General features: G+C 40.8%; 1 protein-coding gene across 2 annotated transcripts in view; it reads left to right on the top strand.

The window, feature by feature from the left end:
* The window catches only part of arid3a (AT-rich interactive domain 3A), a 49,130-nt gene that overhangs the window by 13,195 nt on the left and 10,449 nt on the right, over positions 1-25,486 (top strand). For both annotated transcript variants that reach the window (XM_074668885.1, XM_074668884.1), the window contains exons 2-4: positions 1,781-2,532; positions 2,612-2,894; positions 23,778-23,850. In XM_074668885.1, the coding sequence (XP_074524986.1) occupies positions 2,192-2,532; positions 2,612-2,894; positions 23,778-23,850 (697 nt within the window). In that variant the 5' untranslated portion in view covers positions 1,781-2,191. The remainder of the gene's footprint in view (positions 1-1,780; positions 2,533-2,611; positions 2,895-23,777; positions 23,851-25,486) is intronic.

Genomic DNA, 25,486 nt, shown 5'->3' with positions numbered 1-25,486 from the left:
ATTATCAGCACAATATCGGTATCGGCTGATAAAAGCTTAAAAACACGTTTATCGGTATCGGCAGATATGAAAATTTCTGCCGATAGGCACAGCCGATAAGGTGCTATTCAGTTAGGATTATTATTATTTTCCATCTGAAAAATAAGCTCCTTAAATAAAATGTAGCACTTCATTTATTTGCACTGCAGAGCTCTGTGTCTGTCACCAGGTTGTTACAGTCGCTCTAAAATCATCAAATGCAACTTGGTTATGTTTAAAAATGCATTGTACATTTAAAGTTCATGTGATCTCTGTTGATTGTTGTTTTCCAGGGAAGAGTGCAGTGTCTGGGTTGCTTGTGCCACTGACAAAACCTTAACTGTAACTGGTACTAAATGATTCATACTTTCATCCTGTATAAAAGTTCAATGAAAGCCTGGACTTTCTGAGAGTATCAGATCAGTGGCTGGTGCCTCCTCAGGTCTTTCATGTATTAGTCATGTGTTGTGTATTAGTCACTACATCTGAATGAGTGGGCTCGTACAGTCACCGCTGCCTCCTGTCATGACTGGCATCCCAGCCAGTCAGACACCTGCACTCAGAATTCATTTCCCCACAAGCTGTTGACTCTGTGCACAACTCTTATCTGTCACTGACAGATTGAAGCTGCAGCTTTCACAAACTCCTAACTTGGAAACAAAGTGAACAGGATCGACTGTTGCTGTGCTTCTTGTGTAATTCTGAAGCATCAAGATTTGGATTATAACTGAAAACAGGGAGCAGGCATCTGAGTTCCCAGTGTCTTGTAGCTGAAATATTTATTATATTGAAATAGCATCAGACCATATGCAAGATTATACAATTTCATTTTTTGTGAAGGTAAAATACACAGCTGAAACACTTTTTTTTAACAGTTTTTTCTTTTGGCAAAAGAAAAATACGTTATGCAAAATTGATAGTTCCTACTCATCATGAGTCACAGAGTCAAAAATCCACGTATAGTTTTTTCATTACCCTGTTTTGCATACCTGTGCACTTTTGGGAACAGGTATGTAGGAGAAGACTTACCGCCTACAATAGCTGCAACGAAAAAAAACTCCCAACAAGTTTCTCATTTGTAGAAATCTTTTCGCTGAGGGGAAAAACACAGCAGTCATACCTGAGCAAAGTCACACCTCTGAATATTAATCATGTCTGTTTCGAGACAAAACTGTCTGACGCTGCTTCTTTTTTGGTGTTGTGCCAAAATTGGTGTTGGCTGTGAGCCAACCAGGTGAAGAAAGTGACGGTTCTTCCTGTGATTTCACTTCCCCTTGTTGTTGAGGTTGAAGCATTATGTCGTGCATGAGCAGCTTGTCTGGTCTGATTGTGAGTAACGCTGCACGTGTTGCACAACAGTCATCGCCTCAAGTGCTGCAAAATAATGCTCTGTGTGGGTTGATGACTAAATTCGGCTTTTTTTTAGTGTGTAAATTTGGCTTTTTCTTTGTCGAAGTTTCCTGCTCTTTTGCAACTCTAAACATTTTTAGAAAACTTCAGTAATACCTGTGGAAATCTTGATTAATTTAACTGACTTCTCAGCAAACAGTGGGTTTTTGTTGCTGTGTCATCAGTTAACACAACTTATGGGTTATTTTGGGAGGGGGGGTTCAGAAGTCTCATCAAATTGGGCTGCATCTTTGATTCAGAGTGCTTTGTGAAAGAGGGAGAGTTAAAAAAAAAGCTGTCTCCCTTCACGTAAAGGTGGAGAACACGGGGGAAGTAGTTGTCTAACACTCCTGTTTTTTTTTCTCTCCCTCAGGTCTTTGTAGTCTCTCAGCGCACTTTTGTCCTCCCACCTTGGCTTCCGAAACTTGTGCCTCTCTGATTTCTGTGCAACTCAGCTAAGCCGCCGTCCTCAGTTCCCCCCTCGCTGCAGGAAAACTCACTGAGACAAGAGAGAGGCCTCTGTCTCCACCAGAGCTGCGACTGACCGCTGACTGCATGTCTCAGAGTTCTGAACGACCCCCCTCTTCTTCCTCTTCCTTCTCCTCCTCCTCCTTCCACTCCTCAAGGACCCACTTACCCACACAACCATAACCTCCAAGCCTCCAGCTCAGTTGACGATTTCTCCACAGGCAGAAGGTTTGACCATTGTTCCCCTGCTAGGCCTCTGATTGGTTGCTTCTTCAGTGGAGGAGGCAGCTTCAACGCCGAGCCGCTCTCCCTGGAGATGAAGCTGCAGGCCGTCATGGAGAACCTGCACAGGCAGCAGAGGGCCAAGCTGCTGATGGAGCAGCAGCTTCAGCAGCAAGCAGCCGCACAGCACACTCAGATCCGCACAGGTGGAGGGGGAGTGGGAAGGGACGAGCCAATGGGGAGCCCTGCCCCTGAGACGGAGCAGGCCCAGATGGCGGCGCTGGCAGCCATGCGTGCAGCGGCAGCAGGACTGCAGAGGGTGTCGGATAGCCCCATGTCAGAGCGCAGCAGTGGTGGGGAGGATGAGGATGATGAAAATGATGAAGGGGAGGAGCATTACAAGGACATGATGGGGTCTGATGAAGAGGAGCAGATGTAAGTACATTATTTAATCAGGTTGTTCTCACCATGTGTTTTCTCTACGTGTATTTATTTTACAAATTCTGTTCTACAGTAAGCAGAAATGGGACGAGGAAGACTTTGAAGGTGAGATGGAGGAAGACTTTGATGATGACCTGGCAGAAGAAGGTCTACCAACTGGCCATGAAGCAGTGGCTCCTGGGAAGGGCATCCTCTTGCTGCCTCATCGACAGCTTCACCCGCACTCCCAGCTGCTGAAGGCACGTCCCAGTGTTGACCAGGAGCCTCGAGTCGCCATCCTGCCTCCCCACGCCACGCACAGCCACCTGGGCGCTCAGGACCATGGGGAATGGACCTACGAGGAGCAGTTCAGACAGGTAGGATGCCAGTGTGTCACACCATACAGCTGATCTCCCTCTGCTCTGTTTTTACAAGAAAGTATGCTCGCCTGTTCCACTTACTGTGAGATAAAAACTCCCACTTAACTGAGTTATCAGCTTTAAAGCTGTGTCCACAACATGACATTCTCTCAGTTTACATCTGCTCATATATGTGCTTTTCTTACCCAGTTTTTCTTGTGTGTGAGTTTACTGCTGCTAAGAATTGACATTTCTAACATACATACCCCAAGAGTAAAAAAAAAAAAAAAAAGTTATTTCCTGCCATGAATAGAACAGCAGGCTGAGGAAGAGAAGCTGAGCACAGGAGAAGAGGGGAACAGGAGGGGCTGCATTTTAACAGCTTTACCATGCGGGCGTTTACTGTAAACATGCTAGTGGGCTGGATATTATGAGGGAGGCCCCTGTGGAATAAGACAGGCTGTTTACGTGAAGAGATTTAAGTCTGTCAACAGCTAAGTTTAGATGGAGGGCTGCTGGTGAGAGACTTAGGAACTGTAAAATCTACTTACTGGGGGCTACTGGTGATAGAAAAAAAAGAATAACTCATATTTAATACTTGATTCACTGCTATTTTTGCTAGATTTGGTTCTTAGAGAGATACAATTCATAATACACATGGGAAAATCTAGGAAATGTTATGTAATGATATGAAAGAAATCTGTTTGGGGAAATTAGGTAATAACCAGGAACATTCCTTATAGATAAGGACAAACAAGATTTACCTTTACTAACAGTTACCTATGTGCGTCCTTTACTTGCAGTGGAGAATTTGCAATAACCCTTCCTTGTTGCAGGTTAAGCAGGAGTATCTTGCAGCGAATTGTCAATTTGTACAATCTTTTAAGTAATGAAACTTTAAAACCTGTGTGTGAGTTTATGTTGAAGAACCTTTGCTTGGAGTGTAGTCTGGCACATAGACCCACGGTTTTATGTAAAGGCAGCCTATATGACGCAATGGCGGCTGCTATTGTAATTCAAACACTGCAGCCACATCTCAAACCATGAAAAATGTTCTAGCGCAAGGGCTGCTTTTTCTATTTTATATAAAGAGGATTTTTTCTTCTAAAAGAAATTCTCACTTTTGGGTTTTTCACTTTCTTTTACGTTCAAACCTACAGAATGTTAGAGGAAAATTTAATTCAGTGGAAGTCATGAAATCGGCATGTGCCTCATTTTCAAGCTTAGCCACAGCTTGTGTAATTGAAGGCCTATTTCTTATAATTAAAGAGCTGAGGGAGTTAAAGGGCCGTAAAAGCTGTACTCTACTCCTCCAAATAGTCGGACCCTCCTTGTGTAAAAGCTCTGTGTGAACAGTTGGTGGTTTTCATGTGTCAGGTAGGACATACAGTGTACATTTTTATCATGACATGTCAGTCAGTCACCGACGGTTATGTAATCAAGGCAGCCAGTATCTTGACTGCTAAGATAGTGTTACCCAATCTATTGTTGATTAAACGTATGTTACGCCTATACAGCACTACGCCTCCTACTATGGAGACACAGCAGAAACTATAAATCTCCTTTAAAGCCCTCTGCTTTTTAATACAATAAAAGGAGTGGATGAAACATGGGGTGGAGCAGCTGTCACATCTGTTTATAGGGAGTCTTGGCTCCCAACTTCTTTACTGCTGAGTGGTTATAATATTGTAAATTCAGGATTTTAGCCCTGTACGTTATTCACACAGGGCTAATTTAGGGCTTGGATGATTACGGTGATTAGTAATAATTGTAGCTTTTCCATGTGAATCCACTGCGAAAGTGCTGCATGTGCAATGTGTAAAGCATAAATGATAGGCCTGTTATGATGAGGGCAGTCCCTCCCCTGATAATTCTAACCCAATGCATATCAAAGTCAGTGATTTCAGCCTTAATATGTATTCAGCGGGTGCCATTTTTCCTCTGCTTCTTCTTTTTTTTTCTGAAAAGGGCATTTGTGGTTTCTTCTACTCATGTTGAAATAAGACTGTGCAGGCGTCAGTGTTTCATACCCTTACAGAGTTAATGTCTGCATTTTCTTTGCTTCACAGAGAGGTTAAGAGTCAAAAGGATGTAGCATTGTGTTTTAATATATGTTATCAGAGCACATTTGACTTTTGCATCTTGGTCAAATTAGCCTTTAGCATCGTGTCTACAATGTACTGTTCTGAATTTGTGCAGCCGCGTAAAAACCTCTGCAAGAAATACGTTATTAGAAATGCTTTCACAGCTAAAAAGATGAATCTAAGAAGTTGAGGTTTTCATTTTTTTTTTCATATCTGTCAACCGCTTACAGGCTTAAATATGTCAGAAGCTTGAACATTCACTGAAAAAAAAGTAGGCCTTGTCTTGGTTGTACAAAAACCACATCTTGAAAAGACAGTCCTTTTTATTTCCTGCTTTGTTTTGAAAGCTATACATTAATTTCTGGGTATGCTGCTGCAACTGAAACAGACATCGGGTTACATTGAAGCTAACAGTCCATCTTTGAGATATGATAAAGTCTCAAAAGTCTCAAAAATAGAAATTCCCTTAAACACAATTGCTGTAGTTGGGGGATAAAACTGAACTGAACTCTCCTGGCAAAAATAATTTACAACTGAAAAGGTATTCAAAGTACGCCAGGACAAGACCTCCATGTGTTCTGGAGTTAAATTATGTTTTTTTTTTTTCATAAGGCATGGGGCAGGGAGGAAAGGGTTAAGGCAGTACAGTTTATTTTGGGCAGGTGGGTGGAGGCTGTTGGAATGTGCCTGAGGGAGGGTGATAATGTGGCCACTACGAACCCCAGATCCTCAGCAGAAACCCTGCATGCCTCTATCAGTAGACTGCAGTTGGATCACTTCCCCACTGAGAACTATCCTTTTTTTTGATCAAATCAGGTCTCTTATGGAGCCCGTACAAAACATAATGTCTCTGTAGGCTTACAACAACAATAGATCCTGACATGTTCAAGGTCTCTCTTTAAAAATAACACTTAAGGCGTAAGGACAAAAATAAAGAAACTTCCTTTTTTAGAGGAAATTCCAAGAGACAGGGATTCAAAAGACATTGTGTTTGAGAAAATGGGAACTAAAAAAGTGAATAGAGTCTGAAAAGTGATTATTACTGAGCTGCAATCCAACAAGACAAGTTTGAGCAGTGAAAGGAATTAAATGAAATAAATGCAATAAAAATGTCCCTTAGTCAGGTCTTCAGTTCTTCAAAACTATCCAGGTCAAAAGTGCCATGTAGTCGAAGAAACATTATGCAATTGCACCTTCAGGTGATGTTCTTCACCCTCGTGTGTGTATATCAGTAAGGCCCAATCTACATTCCACATGGCTCAGCCGGGCACCTTCCTCTCTCCACACTCTCAGCTGAAAGGTCAGACTAAATCCAGCCAGGACACACTGTCTGTTCCGATGTCCAATCATGCTTGTCACTAAATTAATCAATTTGTTCTAGATGCTTTGCCAGTGGTTTCATATCTGTCAAAGCCTTGCAGCATTAAATAAAGGCTGGGGATTGATGTACGTACAGTATCAAATTATGCCGGCATCTTTGCATTTTTTTCTGTAATTGAAACTGATTTGCTTTGCTGCTGGAGTTACCTTTCAGCCGAGTTATTCCAGCCCTCCCCCAAACCTTGAGCAACCCCCATACATCCACCCACTTAAAATGCCCATATCAATATCACCCGTTGCATAGAGCTCTGCATTTTTTATTTAGGGATAAAGTAGACACTCCTTTTAAGTAAATGGCCTAGGAGCTAGCCCTCAGCCAATAAACTTGCATGCATCCGATTAGCCACCAATCAAAGGCTGGGGAGGTTTGGAAAGAAATAAATTATCTCAACCTTCAGTGAGACCTAGTAGACCTGGCTGTGAAAGGTTTCATGGAGATAGTTTAGCCAAGAGTTTACACACCATAAGCCCTGATAATAAGCAAACATCAACATTTTTGTTGTTATTCAATGAATTCGGTAGTTTTTTTTATTGTTTTGACAAACTTAAATAAAGCGTACTGATTTTTATTGTACAGTAGGAGCAAGAAAGATAAAGATAATTTAGGATAGCCCTAAACTATAACTTCCATTGCTGCACTGATAATATAATTTTTCAGCTATAAAAAAACACATTTTTAAAATGTATAATAACTTGTATAACATATTATAATTTCTTTTGAAAAAAGAAGCTCAAATTAGCATTAAGATAGCCAAATATTGACCTTGAATTAGGGCTTCACGCGAACAAATATCTGGATATTCCTAGGCTTTATCATGATGCATGATATACATCAAAATTCTGGTTTCTCCTCTAAATAACTTTATGTTAAATTCAACCCTTTTATGCATAAAAGGACACCAGTATAATGATTCAAGCAGACCTTTCAGTTGGTTTTTTGAACTTGCATGCAAAACAAGGAAAATCACAATAAGGTTGAGTTTAGCTAACTTTTGATTTCAAACCAAACTTCACGTAGTTACATATTTCCACTAGAATAATTCATTCAGATATATTTTATTGGTGGATTATATATTGCATCATTAGATATAATATAATATAATATAATATCATATAATATCATATAATATCATATAATATATTATATTATATCATATAATATATTATATTATATCATATTGTATTATATATCTGATTCTATTCTATTATATTACATTACACTTTGAAAAAAACATGAACTACAATTGTAGATAACTAAGTCTGGGGTCTGGTTGTATTGTATAGGACTCACCCCCTTCCCCTGTTTACTTTGCAGCTCAGAGTTCTGTTTTCTGTTTCTGCCACAGAACCTTATCATCTGATAAAATTACAGCTTGCAGTATTCTGGTTTGCACCTGTAAAATAACACCTAACGAAGTTGTCTCCGCCATCATGCATTGAGCATTGCACAGCTAAGTGCCGTGACTGAACAGCAAGCAGGGGAGGAGGGAGGCAGGGAGGGGCCGAGTGCACAGAGAAATGAAAGTGAAACTTAAGAACATATCTTGTTGGTTTTTCATTGTGGAGACCTGGGAGAGAATCATGTAGGGATCATACGGGCAGTAAAACAAGCCCAAATAAGCCCCAAGAACCCACTACCCACAACTGATGGGACGTGCAAGTAACTTTTTCCCCTCCTCTCCTAAAACAATGCATGAGCAAATCACGGAAGAGATTACATTCCAATGTCTGAAAACATTTACATGACTGTTTGTACTTAATGGTTGCTCTATATTAGTTTTATACACCTCACATGCAACAACCTGCGATACATCGAGTATATTTGTTATATCTCCCACCTCTACTTTGAACACACAAAGTAATCCCGCAGTGAGCATGTTTAACTTTATACTTGTGACACATGTGATGTTAGTTCGAACAATTATAGCTAAGATGGTTTGTTTTATGCAAAGAAATTGAAAATGTTTTCAGGCAGTGACATTAGCTATGTGACCCAAGCCAGCGAATGCTAATGCTAACATAGTTATATCAGCAAAACTTGCTAGCCTAACTTTTTGCAAGCTTTTCCTGCTAATGCTTAAAGAAGTCATGGCCACTTAAATTGCGTATGATCTTTAATAAAACTAAACATTTGTCTTTTATGTTTGTAAATGAGTTAATTCATTTTAAAGAAGCACTGAAGTATTTGGCTTCAGAGCAACTTTTTATTAGCAAAATATGTGTATGTATCGTTACAGTCTGGTTTCATTAATGTTTAGTCTTTTCAATGCTTTGGTATACATTCATATAAGTGCCCCACTTCACTGTCCCCTTTATAAACAATATCCTCCTCAGGACAGAAATGGTCTAGAGGCCATGCCGAGCCTTTGAAGTCTCCTCCTCTGTGTCTCTGTCGGCTTTAAACATCAGCAGCTGGGCAGATGGAGCCCAGATGGACAGTAAAGAAGGGATGTCTTTAAAAATTCATGGCACTCACCATGATCAGGGCGAATGGAGGGGAGCTGGCATTAAACATTAAATTGCTTACACACACACCCACACACTTTGGGAGTAGGGGGAGGGGGCTGTTAGTGACTACAGGAAGTGAAGCTCGAATGTGAGCCAATTGGGAGCGACACTTATTGGGATTGCCAGTCAGGTTTTTGCTGATGCAGCTGTCTGATAAGTGCTCGTTGGGTTTATATCCCTCAGTGGTCTCATTTAGGCCTTTTGATCTGCCTAAGGGTTGTATGAAGAAGCTGCACTATGTTGTATTTGCATTTTAAATGTTGTTGTGAATTTTAACAGCTGCAGGTTTGTTTAGTCAAAAAAAAAAAACTACTGGGAAAGGGAACCAGAAGTCTGCTGAACTTAGGAACATTTTTTTCCTCATGGCTTTTTCTTTTTCCACTGTCTTGACACACATTAGTTGTCAGTATGCAAAATACCACTTATTTGCCTGTTTATTTCTCCGCTTATCGTCTTTTATACATATCCAAAATAAGCTGACCCTTTAGCTGTCAATGAACACTCTTTGACCCAGAATCACTGTGACCTCACTTAACATTGCCATTAATTGATCAACATTTTACTCGCAACTTTTTTTTTAATTCAGTGTTTGTGTTTCTCTGCTGTGGACCAATAATAATCGATGTACCCAAAGCAACACAGCTATAATAAGATGCACTGTACGGTTTTGTTTTTTTTAAACCATGGTTGGATTTATGAGCACAGATTTCATTTAACTCACTGTGTCATGCCTGAAGGGACCTCAGCGGGCAGTGATCTGTGTTTAACAAAAAGAAAACAAGAGGTTAATGGGTCTCGTTCATGACTTGAAAACAAAAGGCCGGGGCAGCATGGGAAGACCTCTGTGAGTTTTCCTGTTGAGAGGAGGAGGAAGAGTGAGGGAGGAGTTAGAGTAGGTGTGACTGAGGGAACGGGGGGAAAAAAGTAAGTCGTTTGACTTGGCACAGAGCTTTGAACGGCTGCCAAGCTGAGTGTGTACTACATGCTCATTTTGACTGTGAAGCACAGCCGTGCTGTGGAGTCAAACGCCCTGCGTGCAGCATGCAGCTGATGTCAGAGGCTGTACAGCCACGGGGATTCTGGAAATTGGCAAGCACTCAATATGAAGGAGGAGAGCGGGGCTGGAGCAGGAATGTAAACAGAGATTGCGTAAAGGCTGAGACTAGCTTTTCTTCCTGCTGTTTTCTTTGGCTGTTATGCTATGTGTTATTGATTTTATTTTGGTATGTTCTGTGATTTCTTGTGTAATCATTCCCCAAAGTTCCCCCCCTCCTGACTTCCATCTGCAGAAGTATTCATAAAAAAAGAAAGACAGTCTTTTGAGCCAGGGATCTTTGCACATCCCACATTGTGTGTGAATCGTCTTTATGATCTCTCTATTCTTCCTTTCTAAAGAAAGAATCTAAGTGCTAGTTCATTTTTTTTGCCCTTTCTGCCCCAGTATAAGAAACCTTTTACTGTAGCCTTGTGTCTCAACACAGAGGCACAAGAGAAGATCGGTACTGAATGGTTGGCATAGTCCACAAACAAAAGCACCAAGTGACATCTTTTCATATGTGGACCCGGTTAAGGGTATTCATTTGAACAAAAGCAGTGCATGTGTGCTGTTGCCTTTGCGTGCTTCTGAAAAGGTTGCGTGTGTTGAAAGCATTCATTCCTAAAAGAATCAATTAAGGAATTGCTCAAACACAGATACAGATACTTCGCTGCACATTTTCAAGGTCTGAATCCTGTCTGTTTGATCAATAGTTCTAATATTATGAAGGGCGGAGTGCGCGTCTCTGACACTGTCATAAAAGGCCCCGTGAGTGCACTGATCCATAATCTTTGAGGCACTTTAGACTCATGGAACAACACTGTAGCAGCTTTGTCCTGTTTGTATGATAATAACTGACCTTCTGTTATTGTGTGTTAGTGGCAGGAGGTCTGAGGCATCTGGCGCTGTTGACACCACAGAAACAAATGGAGATTCTTGACCTTGTTCACTCCGATTTCACACCAATACAGACTGATAATAGGCTTTTTTCACTGCAGATACGTGGACATGTCACAGCAAGAAAGCCATGGGAGAGACTAACAGCACATGATGGCTGCATACTGCTCACATGTGGACTAGTTTCAGGCTGTGGATATGACAATGCTTAGATTGAAGGGGTTGTGATATCTTCTTTCTTGACTTATTTTTCTATCATTTTTGATTGCTTTGTTGTGTATTGTTAACGCAGCTGACAAAATGAAGTTGTTGGAACCATGTGTTTCCGACTCACGTCAAAGGCAGTAGTTCACTACACTGATCTTGAGGATGCATGAGTATTACCCATCCCTGTTGAACATGTAACTATCTGCTTTCTTCCATTTCCGTCGAGGAAATAGCCATAATGAAATAGACATTGGGGGACATCCTGTTCTTTCTTTATTAAAGATGTCAGGTTTTCTCTGTGATTTACATCATGTTTTCCCCTCTATGGGAGTGTGTTGTGTGTGGAGAGACCTATGAACACAGTTGAATGGCAGACTTTAGCTAGCATTCTGTTGCTGTTTCTGCAGGTAAGCAGCAAACACACTGTTACCTGTGCTTAATTGGTAGCTCTGAAGCTGGCCAGCTCATCGGCCAAACCGCTGGAGCACACAAGAGCTTTAAAACCTGGTAGCCTTTATGTCTGTCATGTGACAAAGCTAAGAAACATAGCTGCAACCACCCAAAGGTAAAGATGCCCAACAAAGAACATCATTGAATTAATCACTCCTGATCACCAGCCTTTTACTATGCTGGGATGTAGACTTCCACCCGCTAACAAAGTACCTGAGTTGATTAGAGGTGTCCCAGTCTGATATTGATATTGGATATCGGTCCGATATCAGCAAAAAAACAAGTATCGGTATTGTATCGGAATGCATCTAAAATCTCCGATATAAACAGTTTCTGTTACCCACTGGTTAATAACGAATGGGTCGGTTTTTCCTCATACCTACTGTAGCTGACTACTGTTCTTTGTTTGAATAATATCACTTAATCAAGCCTTTTCTAACATGACAGACATACTACAAAATAAGTAATAAAAGTATGCATGTGTAATGCTGATATTGTATCGGATTCATATCGGTATCGGCCAATACTCAATGCTGCAGTATCGGTATTGTATCGGAAAGTGAAAATGTAATATCGGGACATCCCCAGAGTTGATATTGGTATATCAGTATTGGCTTTGGCATAGGTAATGGTATTAGCATCGGTCAATTGACCCAACTTTTCTTTTTTTTTTTTTGTGCACCCTCCTACCTGGTATCAAGCAAAATGGATTAGTTTTTACAATATTTTGCTGACAACTGTCAATAAAAGTTATCTTAATACATCATCAAAAGCAGGTGAATAAGCCAAAAGGAGGATGCAGGGAGAAATAGGATGCACAAAAGCATTTGTGCTTTTTAAAGGTTTGTGAACTGAACACATTTATCAGACCGTAAGAAAACAGAAAATACATTATGACAGGAAAGTGTGAGTAGCTACCTGGGATTTCTGGGAGTATATTCGCTGTATATCAGTTACTCTTCATGAGGTTTGATTTTTGTGCCAGCCTGTAATTAGATTTAAAGCCCACACCCCATGTAAAGGACAAACCCAGGGGTAGCTTGAGGTCAAACTGCAGCTCCTCCATGTATTGATCTGGGCAGCAATCAGCCACATGGCTGCGACATCATACCTTCATGGGCAGATACCTGCCCTGCATGTGGCTGTGTGTGTTGGATATATGTTTGGAGACCACCGTAATCAACCATTAATCAACCATCTTGCCCTATCTACCCATTATTCTGATTAATGGTGTGAGCCCCCGACCATGTCTGTACACTGGGGAGCAGCTGTGTAACACAATGCGTCTCTTTTCTGGGCCAGGTGAAAAATTTCTTGCATATTTTGTTGTGTCGTTCTGAACTCCCATTCACCTCCTGTATCTCTGTTTCCATCTTTCTGCCCTCAGACTAATGTTATCATGGCATCTGTGCTGGCGCTGAATAAATACCTGCAGCTTTCACGCAACGGTCATTAGATTACTATCAAGGTCAGACTTTAATCTTTGACATTTTGGGGGTAAAATAATCAAGAGATGAGATGTGGTTTATTTTTAGCCAGATGAAGTTGAAAAAGTAAGGCAGAATTATTACCTATGATGTGTTGAATTGGTTACTTTCTTTCTTTCATCACTTTGGTTAATAATCCTTAACTACTGCTCCACTCACTTCCCCTCAGTTGCTTCTCTCTGCCCAGTTTTGGCATCTATCATTGTGTTACTTCTCATCAGCTGCTGGGTCGGAACAGATCACTCTGACACACACACACACATCAGACCCTAAGAGCCCTGGGAAAGCTGCCTACTATTCCTGATTCTTATCCAAATATGCACGCTGTGTCAGCTGGCAATCGCTGACAGGAATGAAGTGCATGTGTGCGTAGAATGGTGCTCATTCTGATATCGTGTAATGTCCTCGTCAAATGGGTTTCACCTTTTACTCTTGTCAGCGGGGGGTTACTATGTATCCAGATATGTCCAACTGGAGCAAAGTATTTAAATCCTTTGGCAAATCCTTGCAGGAATATATTTCACTCTTTAAAAACCCATGTCCTCAGAGATCACTGAATTCATGGCACGGTACTGAACTTCTTCTAGTACAAACACATCTTTGTGTCTTGAAATTGATACATAAGCTATTTATTGGAACGTTAAGTGGAAAGCGTCACTGGATTTTTGAATCAGCTTCATGTTAAAACTTGTTAATGGCTGTAAGGATTTACAAATCAGTGTTGCTTGGTCTTGTGCCATTTTTGACCAGTATTCAAATCTTGGGTTTATTCAGCAGCTATGCAAACAGAGTTTGTATCACTCACTGTCTTTTTTTCTTTCTTGCTTATTTCTGTTATTTTAAGGGTAAATGTGCCTGTAGCAGATAAGATGACTTTAGATACAGTCAGTCAGTCAGTCACTGTGTTTGCTCCTCATCCTCGGTCGATGCGGTTGAATTTTACAGGGTCAGCCGGTCAGTGTGGATTATGATGCGTTTGATCCCGTCTGTCAATAAAACACCAGTCACTGCATCAGTGATCGGACAGCTCTATTGTTGCTGTTAATTGTGTGCACACGGGGGATGGGGATGGGGATGGGGAAGGGCACAGAAGAAAGCACAGGAGACAAAGATGAATTAATTTTAGATGTCAAATTACGAAGGCACGGCACTTTCTGTCACGCTGCTGTCAACTCCATCCACCTCCTGGATTAACTACCTCCCCTCATGGACATGACAAAGAGAGCCCTTTAATTTCTTACTGATGAAGGGCTGTGGCTAATTTCCTCTTTCCGTCAGACTTGAAGGCACTTGTAATCTTTTTTTAGCCTTGTCTTTACATGTAAGAAAAATACTCTTTAATATGCTGTAGATTTATAACATGACTAATTTGAGACAGTTTCAATGCTGTGGTTTAAAGGAATTCCTCCTAGATTACCTTCAGAGCGAAAACCTCGAAGGCAAAGCACAGATTTCACAGGTATGAAAAAAGGCAAATAGTTCTCATACCTTGTCTCTAATGCTCACTATCTCCTCAAGATTAGTGAGAGACAGTATGGCTGAACAAGCAAGGAAGACGCACATATTAAAGTGTTTCCACATTAGATGAGTGGAAAGAGACGTCATGGCCCTGCTCTCTCATTGTTTGATTAACCGGCGATCTATGGAAAGTGTCGTGCAAACAGCAGCTAAACACGATCCTGAGCAACAAAGACAAAGAAAAACAAGAACATGGGCTTGTCACCACAAGACTCTGATGCTCTTTGTTTAGTGGTCAAGCAGAACGAGCAGATTAAGAAATCAGTTGGAGCGTCATTTTGATATCTGGTTTCTCAACAAGTCCTTATCAAGTGTGGCGCTGACTCAGTCTTTCTCAGCTCTCACAGGCGATTGTGAAATCTGGGACATGTACTAATGTCAGGATACAGTTTGACTGTTAGTCAGTGCAGGTAACAATGTGTTTCTGTGGTTCAGTATTTTGTTTCTATTGTTACTCACTCCCTTGTTTTGTGACAGGCAAACAAATGAAAATAGCAAACAAAACAGCTTTTCATTTCTCCCTAGTCATACACAAGCTTGAAGGCAACGTCATTTTAGGTGAAAACAAGTACCAAACATTTAATTCTGCTATAAGACTTTCTAAAGAAGTATTTTAAGACTCCCTGGATCAGGATTAATCTTTAAATAAAGCTTAGCATAAAGCCTGGTTTATTTATCTGTGCTGTATCCACGCTGTAGTCTATGCTAGGGGTTCCCAGACTTTTCAGCCCCTGGCTCTGAAAATAGCTATGTTTGAAACCAGCGACACCCTGCAATTGAAATGCACTAAAAGGCCAATCCCAAACCAGATAACAACAAACAAAAAAGGCTGAAGGTCTTCATTAAGCTGATCTGTAGAATATTGGACTACTTATGTGCACGGCTAGCTGTGTTTCATTAATCTCCCACCACTTACACCGTTCTTATCCTGTCTTAGTCATCTCTAATGTATAAACAAAGAAATCTGGGGAAACTGATCATGAGTTTATACCAAATGTGACTCCTACTTTTTTTAATGTTTTTTTTTGTTTGTTTTGTTTATTTTGGGAATCACTGGTCCAGAATTACCTTCCTTTAAAACTATGCCTTACATTAAGTCAGACTAAAAGCCCTGCGATTGGTCCTTGGTGGTGTCTGCATCACAACATTTTCAGAGTCACCATACATCCAGCATGCTCCTCCAACTTCTCCATTTTGCTCCTCTTGGTGATTGCTGCACAATACACTTGGAGTATAGAATAACAAGAAAGCTGAAAACATAGTGGGACTTCTTTTGCAGAGCGAAGCAGGCACTCTGACAAATGAATACTGTGTGCATCTGTCAGGGCCACATTGGCCACTATAGCCACGTTTCTACCAAGCAGACCGGTCCAGTTCGTCTCAGCACGCTTTTTGCGGCGTTTCCACTGACTCATCCCGGGACAGATCCCTAAAAACCGAGACGAGCCAACCTACTTTTTTGGGACCCTTTCGTATGGGTGCCAGACTGAACCGATCCGCTCTTGGAAGGTGTAGCAACACACTGCAGACCGTTGATTGGTCGAAAGAATTGTCACTTAGCCCGACAGCGGCTGCATTTCTCCTGGCGGCACACAGACTTCTCTGAAACAAAGCCTGATTGCACTTTGTATCAAAGAGCTACATGAAAATCACAGAGAGGACGAAATGCTGCATGTCTTCCATCCGTGCTCTTTGTTTTCTGTGTTGTGTTTTCTTCTTTGTTGGATTTAATAGCGGGGTAAACTGCTACGGCGTCTCGCCCACCGCGAGAGGGCACAGTTTGCTGTGGAAACGCAAACGGGATCAGGCTTCACTGTACCAAACCGTACTGAACCGACCCGGACTGCTTGGTGGAAACGCAGCATATGACACAGAGTCAATGCAGAAGTATTAACCATGTTTAATCATCCTGTTCAAAGGCTGCTCTTCACTACTCTTTCCCTTTAGAGAACATGTTGTGCACTTTTTTATCGTCTGACTTCAACCTGCATCCTTTCGTGGTCAGAAAGCAAATGTGACTTTTGGTTTTTGCGTCTGTAAATGGTAAAAAGACTCAGCAGAAACCTTTCACTTCTGTTTCTTATGAAGGTAACCAGATTAGAGCTTGAATATTCAGAGAGCAGACTTTAGTGCACTAAAATTAAATTATGGTCTAACCCTTGTGAGTAAAATTCCTTCTGTACACAGAAAAAAAACTGTTTTGACTGAAAGCTGAAAGACTGCTTTTACAGACATCGAATGTATCCTTGAGCTGTTAGTGAGCTTTCACTTTGCATAACATCTTCTTGAGTATTGAAAACAGAAAATATTTTTTTCCATTGGCAATTCTTATGCCTGTATTGTATTCACGTAGAGTTTCTAACTAACTCAGATAAAAATGTACTATTGTTTTTGACTCATCACATCTGGAGAAATGGAACGCACCTTTGAGTAAACACTCAGAGCTCATGCGTAAATAAAAAGCAGCATCATGTGCTCTTTCCTCAATCTTCATATTCATCACATGATAAACACCTGACTGTTGACTTACACTGAGCAGTAAATATGGGTTTGAGATCTGTACTCAGGTCACTTTAACACTGTCTGTCCTTTTCAGTTTTATATCTGTTTAATGTCCACATCAGTCATCTGAGGAACAACAACAGCCCAGCGTTTAGGATTGGATTAGTCACACGCTGTGGCTCTTTTTTGTTTGTGGGAACTCTGAAGCGATGCTGTGCTGGTGCTTGTGTTTGCTCTGCTGCATTAATGACACTCATAAAAGGGCTTTGGCCTGGAACAATGCAGTGTTTGAATATGGCTGATCATGTGTTCATGAGCCGCATCAAGACCCCAACCCCAACCCCTCCCTCTGCTAACCCTACACCCCCATCCCCCACTCTATGTTTACATGTGTGTGTTTACATTTCAGCTTCTTTTTAGCCCTCTATATGCTCAAAACGGACCTCTGAGTCCAATTTAGTTTGTACATAATTACATTTAGCGACACGGGGAGACCTCATGCGTATGAGAAAGCAGAGTTTGTCGTGCGAGTCAGGCAGGTCGAAAGCAAGTTCATACTAATCTCCTTCAAGAGAAAAACCACTCACGGACTCCTGAGATTAATGTGAAGTTGTGAAACTGGTCCTCCAACATTTGGTTAAAGAGGATTTGGTCTCAGTGTAAACCTGGTTTCTGCTGCATACAGCCACGGAAGGAAAAAAACAACACAAAGACAGCCACTAAATCAAACACATATTATGCAAAGGAGGGGATGGAATGCAGTCCCCAGCGCAGCTACATGTCTTTATTGCACAACACACTGATCTGCACATTACAACAAGAAACCTCAGGTTTACCATGAAAAACAAACAGACATTTTATTCAAGGCACTTCCTGTGACTGAGATGAAAAACGGTCACTACTGTTTTATTTTCAATTTGACTTGTTTCATCTGTCTTTAAAACCTGACACCCCTCCTCAAACCTCTAATACTACTACTACACACTCATTCTTTTACCTTTGACCCCTCCCGTGTTTGTGTGTGGTGTGTAAGCCTGACCTGGACACGATGAAGGTGATTGGCAGGTGTAAGGGAGCATGTAGACGATACCGTCGCTCCCCTCTCAGTTTTGGTTTTCAGTTGCAAAGCCTCTATTATGTGCTATGTGACACTTGTGTGCTGCTGGTTCGCTAACTGCCATTTGCATTAAGGGAGAAGTGGACCCCCTCCCCCTCCTCCTCTCTCCCTCTTACACACACATGCACCCCCTTACTGTATTACCTTCCTCCAGCAGCAGCTCTGCTTTGATGGCTGCAGCAACAGGCTGCTCTTTGGTTACTGATTATTTGCAGAATAAAACCTCTGTGTTGAGTGTGTCTCAGGCCTGTTTATAATTTATCTGCAGACGTTCTGTCGCTGACCTACATACACTGTCGGGGTGGTGAAACGATCACACAGCAGTCAAAGACGTGTTAAAATGTGCCAGCTAACCTGACAGGATTTGGTTAAGTTTCCTCTGTTGCCATTCTGACATTTTTTGACAGCTGAAACTACAGACTGGTGTTAACTGTGTTCTCTTGTTGTGTTTCTTCATTTTTGCCAGAAAAAGCTGATAAAGTAAAGCTTAAGAAGCACTAAAATCTGTTAAATGTAAGGCCTGCAGATTAATGCTCTTTCACATCAGGGTGTTTGGTGTAGGGGTGTGAACTGGCTCCCAGCGTTACCAGTTGGCCCACTTTCTGGTGGTTTATCTTGTTTCTTGAAGTTTATCTGAATAGCAGAGCTTTAATCCAGGAGGGGCCCCCTGCCCCAGCACATACTATACACATGAAAACCTATAGAGGCCTACAAAAACCACACCCACCTCAGCCTGATAAAGTCACTCTGTATACGTGCTCATGCGCGTGTATATATGTTGCATATGTGTGTGCAGTTAGTGGCAGCAGGGGAGTTGTAATGTACACAAGGGTTATAAACATGGAGCCGGGAGAGGGGGGGGCAAATAGGAAGTGAGAGAAACTCGTACTAGATGACGGATAAGTGAGGAGGGAGAAAAGGCTAGAAGAGCGAAATACAGATAGAATAAGGGAAAAGAGAATGACAGTTGCAGAGATGGATAGACAGAAGGCGTTTAAATGTATGTGGGTGGTGGTGGTGGTGGGTGGCAGTGGTCCTGCCGGTCAGACAGGATCCTGATTGAAGCAAACTGAAGCATCAGGCCCACAACAGCTATTACTCCCCATAATGCAGCTGGTCCATTACCGGCTTCTTTCCAACCACAGATCAACATCTTTGAAAGGGAAAGAATTGTACAAGAAGGAATATGTGCATTTGTCACCACAAGTGTACCATTTTTTTCTGCTGAAGGTCTTTTTTTCCCGATCAGCTCTCTCATTCCTCTGATTTTTCTGAATTTTGCTCTTTGATTGGATCCTGAATTTTGAGTTTGTTTACATCCACATTGTTATCAACATTCTCATGTTACAGCTTGCAATCTATCCTCTCTATTTGATTCCTTGTATTCTGTCAAATAAGAGTCAGAAATGAAATGGAAGAGTAGTGGGCACCTTTACAACATCAATTTACAACAAATACAAAACCACAGAAACAGAATTATATCGATACAGTTTGATATATGAAGGGAAACACCCTGATATCTTCTTTACCTGCCACAGATCAGAGCTTCAGCTCTTAATATGCTAAAGCATCAGTTTTCCTCTAGTTTCTGGTGTCTGCTTGAAGTGACATTTCAGTAATTTTGTCTGCAAGCAGTGCAAAAACAGACAGGTTTCCTAAAGTCAAAGTGAAATGCTGAAAAATGTCTTAGTCATGGCTGAGTCTGCTCGGTCCTTTCTAGTACTCTTGAGATTTATGCGACCCCATCTGAAAAATACAGAAAAGTTCTTTTGAACTGAATTTGTTTAGATTTCTAAACCTCAAGATTTACTTTTATTACTAAAGAACCAATCAGAAGCTAGAATCCTTTATTAGTCTCATACTGACAATGAAGCAGATCCTTGGCCTATCTTTTTGAACCACATGTTCAGTAAATAGCGCTTAGGACTGTCTTTTAGTTCAGAAGATGAAGGAAATGAAGGTCTCATCCAGAGGCTATTGGGGTTAAGGGTTTACAGTTTGGTCTCTTTTGAAACATTAGCACACATTTTTTCAGGACTTTTTACTAAAATGTGACATTATTTATTCAACATTAAACCATGAGAGACTGATAAAAAATAAACATAAAGAGTAGGATTTTTGCCTGACCCTTCTGTATTCATGCTGTAATAAATTGGTATATTATAGAAATTAGGATTACACTTAAATTATATTCAAAAGGCAACATCCTAAAGATTATTTCAGTTCATGGCTCCTATGAGGAGCTTCAGTTGTGTTGACTTTAGCGCCCTCTCTGGACAAACGGGTGCCATCTTTCCTGGTTTTGCCCTGTGCATGTGTGAGTAGTGTTTCCTGACATAAAAAAAAAACAAGCTCATCTTGACGTTCTTTTAACAGTCAAATGTGTTACTTGCTGTGTATTTGCAGTTGAAAAAGTCAAACAAAAGGCCGTCTCTTCAGCTGGCTGTAACTCTTCTCTCCTGACACTTCCTCCTCACGGTCCTAACACGCATTAAAAATTGCTGTAGAAATGGTTGACCCTGTTACTGATGGTTTCGTTTGTTTTTGTTAGTCATAATGAAGGATCAGTGTAAAGTTTGTTTCATAGGTGGTTGATTATCTCATTAATATAGCAGCGTAGGCATTGTTTTTAGGTGAAGGCTTAATGTGATGCTAATGGGAACATGTTGTTATCCAGTTTTACATAATTAGTGAATACAAACAGTTCAATAACCTGATGTGACATGAATGAGTAGGAAATGTGATCTTCGTATCCTGATTCCTTTTGTTTGCCCCCTTATTTTTAAAGTTGAATCAAATATAAGTACACTGGCTGCAGACAAAAGCAGAAGGCGACACATCATGTGAGGACTTGTGTTAGAGTCATGTTTGTTGCTACAAAGCAGGAGACCGTGTCCATGTTCACGTTAAGAGTGATTAGAGAATCAGACTTGAAACTGGATATGCATTAGTGACAGGGATACAGTGAGCATGCTAACACCAAAGACACTTCACTGAAGACTCCAAGATCCTTCTGTTGGCAGGGAAACAGTGAAACTTATTGACACACATCCTTCCATCAATATAATGCTGCCGTGACACCTCTGAAAACCTCTGTGGGTGAACCATCATGGCATGAAAATCTCTGCTGTAACAGTTGATGCCATGTTACTTGATAGGTTTACTTCTAACAGATTAGAAGTGGATGTTGTTCACACTACAGCACTAAAAATCTAAAAATCTAAAGTTATTTTTACACTCAATTCTACCACATGTGACTACATTTGGGCGTAGCTGTGCTCTAAAAACACCAGGGACATGTTTGTTTGTTTGTTCAGGAGAGAGACAGAGAGAGAAAGAAAGCAGCGAATAAAGTAATATGGGGGGATGGGAGTTAAGGGGGGTAATTTCCAAGATTTATGGTGCGGCACTTCACGAAATGCACGCATCCTGTAATTAAAACTCCCCCTTTGCCTCCAGCAGGCCTGTACATTAGCCGGCATCCCCCCACTACTCCTATCCACCTAAACCCCCACAGACCCCACCCCTCTGTTCCCCTCCAGATAATAAGATCTGATGGCAGCGCGGTGTCACTAATGAGGGCTGAATGCCACGATGAGGGACAGTCTGTTAGTAGTTAGAGGCCATGACTACTGTCACCGTCATACCAGACCTCAGAGCTGTGCTGGGAGAGTGCTGACATCAAACAGTGGAAAAAAAGGAAATTACGTGTCTTCCCAGTAAGCCTCTCAAAACACTTTCAAAAAGTCAATAGCAAGCCCTTTTTAATCCAGTATGAAATATGATGTCAGTTGTATTTATTTTTTAAATATGACTTGCTAGGACAAAATTTCAACATTTGCGAGACTAAACATCTAAAATTCACCTAAAAGGTACGTTTACCTTAAAAGACTAACTTGAAATGTGCCAAAGCGATAGGCATATTGAGACATATGTGTGTTGATCACGTTATCCTAGATGAGGAATCGTCTCATTGTTTTGTTTAAATATCATTACATCAGAGTTGTCAGTAAATTTTCAGAAAAACAGAAGATAAATATTTACATTAAGGTTACATGAAATCACAGAAATCTGCTATAGATCATCACACAGGAGTTAAAAAGCTCATATCTCTGATTTTAATTTAGCCACCCTTTAACACTTAAGCTCAATTTCATTGTGTCTCGTGTTTGTTCAGTTTCTGTTGGCGAATTGTTTTAAATTTAAGAGCCTTTAACGGGAGAAGCTGTCTGCTTTACGGAGGTATTACAGTGTGTGTTTTCAAAGTGCCTTTGGTGTTTCTGCCTCTATTTTTCTGACGGTGATGCTATTTCCTGTCTTATCTTATTCATTATGTTTAATGTAAAAGACTTAATTGTAGTGAAGGGGTCTTTTCTGTACTCTCAGACACAATAGGACATAAGAGAAAGAAATCACACACAAGTACACCTGTTCTGCTTTAAAACTATGAATCACCTTTAAAAATAAAAGTGCATTTTATTGGTTTTAGATTCCTGGATTCCCAGATATTTTGTTATGAATATCAAACAGTTACTGTTTGCAGATTCTCCATAGTGCTGCTGATTATAAACTGAATTTCTTTCTATCAGTTAAAAGTCATCTTGGGCACTGAGAGATTCAAATCTTTCATTTTACATGTATTAGACATTGTTAACACTGCAGAGTCAAGATAGTCAGCAGACTTCATCATAATGGAGGCTGTATTGTCACTTTTCCAAAGGCTGAGCTGCACATAGTTTGTTGTTTCTTGGACTCTCATTTGAACTTTATTGTGTCAATTGAGAGTCAAAAACAGCCATTTTACTGTTGTAAAGCTCAGGAGAACTTTTCATCATAAAAGATGTGTGAAATCCAATATATTTCTCTATTTAAGATCAAACTTGCAAACCTCCAGAGGATCAAAGCATGTTTGGTGTTTATCATTGATTAACACCAAACTGGTGCTTTTTAGTTTTCTGTTGAAGAATGAAATCTTTTAGCTCTGGTGTGAAAAGGTTTCATGTGGTGAGGTTAAATCTTTCCTGTGATGTGATGAAACGCTCTGCAGTAAAACATGAGGCCGAGCTGTGGCTATGCCTGCTGGCTGTGGCCTGTTGTGTCTGTGTAGAAACAATACCCTTCTTTTGTTTGGTGGTGTTCAGCTGCACACAACGTTTCACAACCTTTGCCATTTTCAATAAGAGATTATGAAACTGCCTGACCTCACACAGATACTGTGTCAGTGTGATACGTGTTTGTCAGATGAAGAGTCCTGGAGCTCAATAGTCACCCTGAACCTCTGCTCGCCCTTCTATGAGAGACTGTGTGTTCACACATATGTGACACTTAATTATAAGACCTTCAACAACATTATTTCACTATCACACTGGTAAAATAGGCTAGAAAAACAAGCATGGGCTCAATGGCCTCTCTGTGCTCTCCCCTGAGTGGGCGCCCCACTTTTACTGCTAACTTTCCCCGAACTTTCCAGAGCCAGGGGCCCTGCCACCGGCAGCTGGAGCCACATCAGGATTTCATCAAGGCGGACTGGTCCTTAACATTTCTTTTAGTTTCTCTCTGCGTCTGCCATATCCTCTCATTATCAAACTGCTTCAGGCTTCATGCTAACATTTTGGATTTTGATTTTTTCAGGTTGGAGCTCAGACTTTTTTTTAGTTATAAGATATACATTGAGAAGTTGTTGCCTCATCTTTCTCTTCTGTTTCTTTTCCACAGCTGTATGAACTGGATAGAGACCCAAAGAGGAAAGAGTTCCTGGATGACCTCTTCAGCTTCATGCAAAAAAGAGGTATGACACTGTGTGTGTGTGTGTGTGTGTGTGTGTGTGTGTGTGTGTGTGTGTGTGTGTGTGTGTGTGTGTGTGTGTGTGTGTGTGTGTGTGTGTGTGTGTGTGTGTGTGTGTGTGTGTGTGTGCACATGTGTTTGTAATACTTATAGAGAGGGATACAGAGAGGGATCACACCCCTCCCCTCAGATCTCCCACTGACACATGACACAGCACTCTCTTCTCATCTTTCACTCACTTGGGTGGGGTCTTTATTCATTTTGGAGATGATTGCTTTATAGCCTCACAGCCCTTCGTCATTCCCAGGCTATAAGGAGAAAAGAACACACCGTGTCATGCCTTGGAGTGGATTAGTTTACCTTCAATACTGCTGCTTGTCCACACAGCCGTGTTCACACTCTTGACCATGCATAAACGGACACCCGCTCACTGAAGCATCAGGGTCTTCACCCCAGTGACCCACAAACTACCATATCTGTAGACTTAGCTGAGTAAAAACCAACTTCTCCTCATTTAGACTGTGCAACATAATGTTTTGACAACCTCAACATTGCATTTGCATGTTTAATGGTCTCATAAAAAACACATATACACACATATAATCTCAGATATCTTGTGTCGTGAGGGGAAAGCAGCCATGTTTGTTTGTTTGAATTGGATGATTTTCCAGAACAAGTTGACTGATTTTTGGTTTAAAAAAAGGTTGTAAGAGTCAAGCAGTCATATGTCCAAACTGAAAAAGCAGCTTTAAATGGCCACAGTGTTAAAACCTCTGAGTCCACTCTAAGGATATAAGAGTGCCATCTGCAGGTCATAGTAATAGAGATGTCACAGTTTCATATGCAGCTAAGAGACTGATTTAGTCTCATTTTTGTCCGAAATTGACCTTTAAATTGAGATCTGTGAATGTTAAAGAGAATATCAGCCAAATTAAAATTGGCAGGTTAGGGATTTTATATTTATAGCTTAGAGAAAAAGTATTTGGCAAAGATATATTCACAGGATTATATAGGATTGATTGACTAGAATAGACATTTCCAGGTATTTTGCCGTCATTTTGGAGGTGTTTATATCCTGTTTTCTTTTGCCGTCCTGTGTTGCTCACATGCAGAAAAAAAATTGTCATTACTTCAAAGCATCTATGTGTGCCCTTTTTTCTGAATGGCTGCTATTTTTTAGGTCTGTAACTTCTGAGGTTTTTGAAAAACAAAAAACAATAGTTGGCACAGAGTCAGTCTTACAGGACATTAGAAATGTTAATTGTTTCTTGAGTTTTTTTGCATTTTTTCAGCTGTGAAAATGTTTTTTCTAAAAAATAAAACCTAATCTAAGGGAGGAATTAAAATTCAGGTTCCCAATAGTTTCTTTTACCTCCCTTAGCCAACACTTAGCAGTATGTAGGCACTTCTTTATTGATACTTTTACGGCTTAATGGACATGTTTTTTGTTATTTAGCCATCCTGATTGTTTTTCCTATGTTCTTGCTGCATGTTTTGTATTTGGGTTGTATACTTTTCCCACGGTCTGTCTTTTTGAAGGAAGCTTCATGCTGGTAACATGAAAAGAAGTTTCCTGCCATGTGTTTGTTGACCATTTTCCCTGCGTGTGTGTGTGTGTGTTTCTGTGTGTGTTTTACTCC

The sequence above is a fragment of the Halichoeres trimaculatus genome, unplaced genomic scaffold, assembly GCF_033239565.1.
Source record: "Halichoeres trimaculatus isolate MK-OKI-2021-1 unplaced genomic scaffold, fHalTri1.1 fHalTri1_scaffold_4, whole genome shotgun sequence".
Lineage (NCBI taxonomy): Eukaryota > Metazoa > Chordata > Actinopteri > Labriformes > Labridae > Halichoeres > Halichoeres trimaculatus.
The sequence above is the reverse complement of the archived record's forward strand: the minus strand, read 5'-3'. Positions and strand labels throughout refer to the sequence as shown.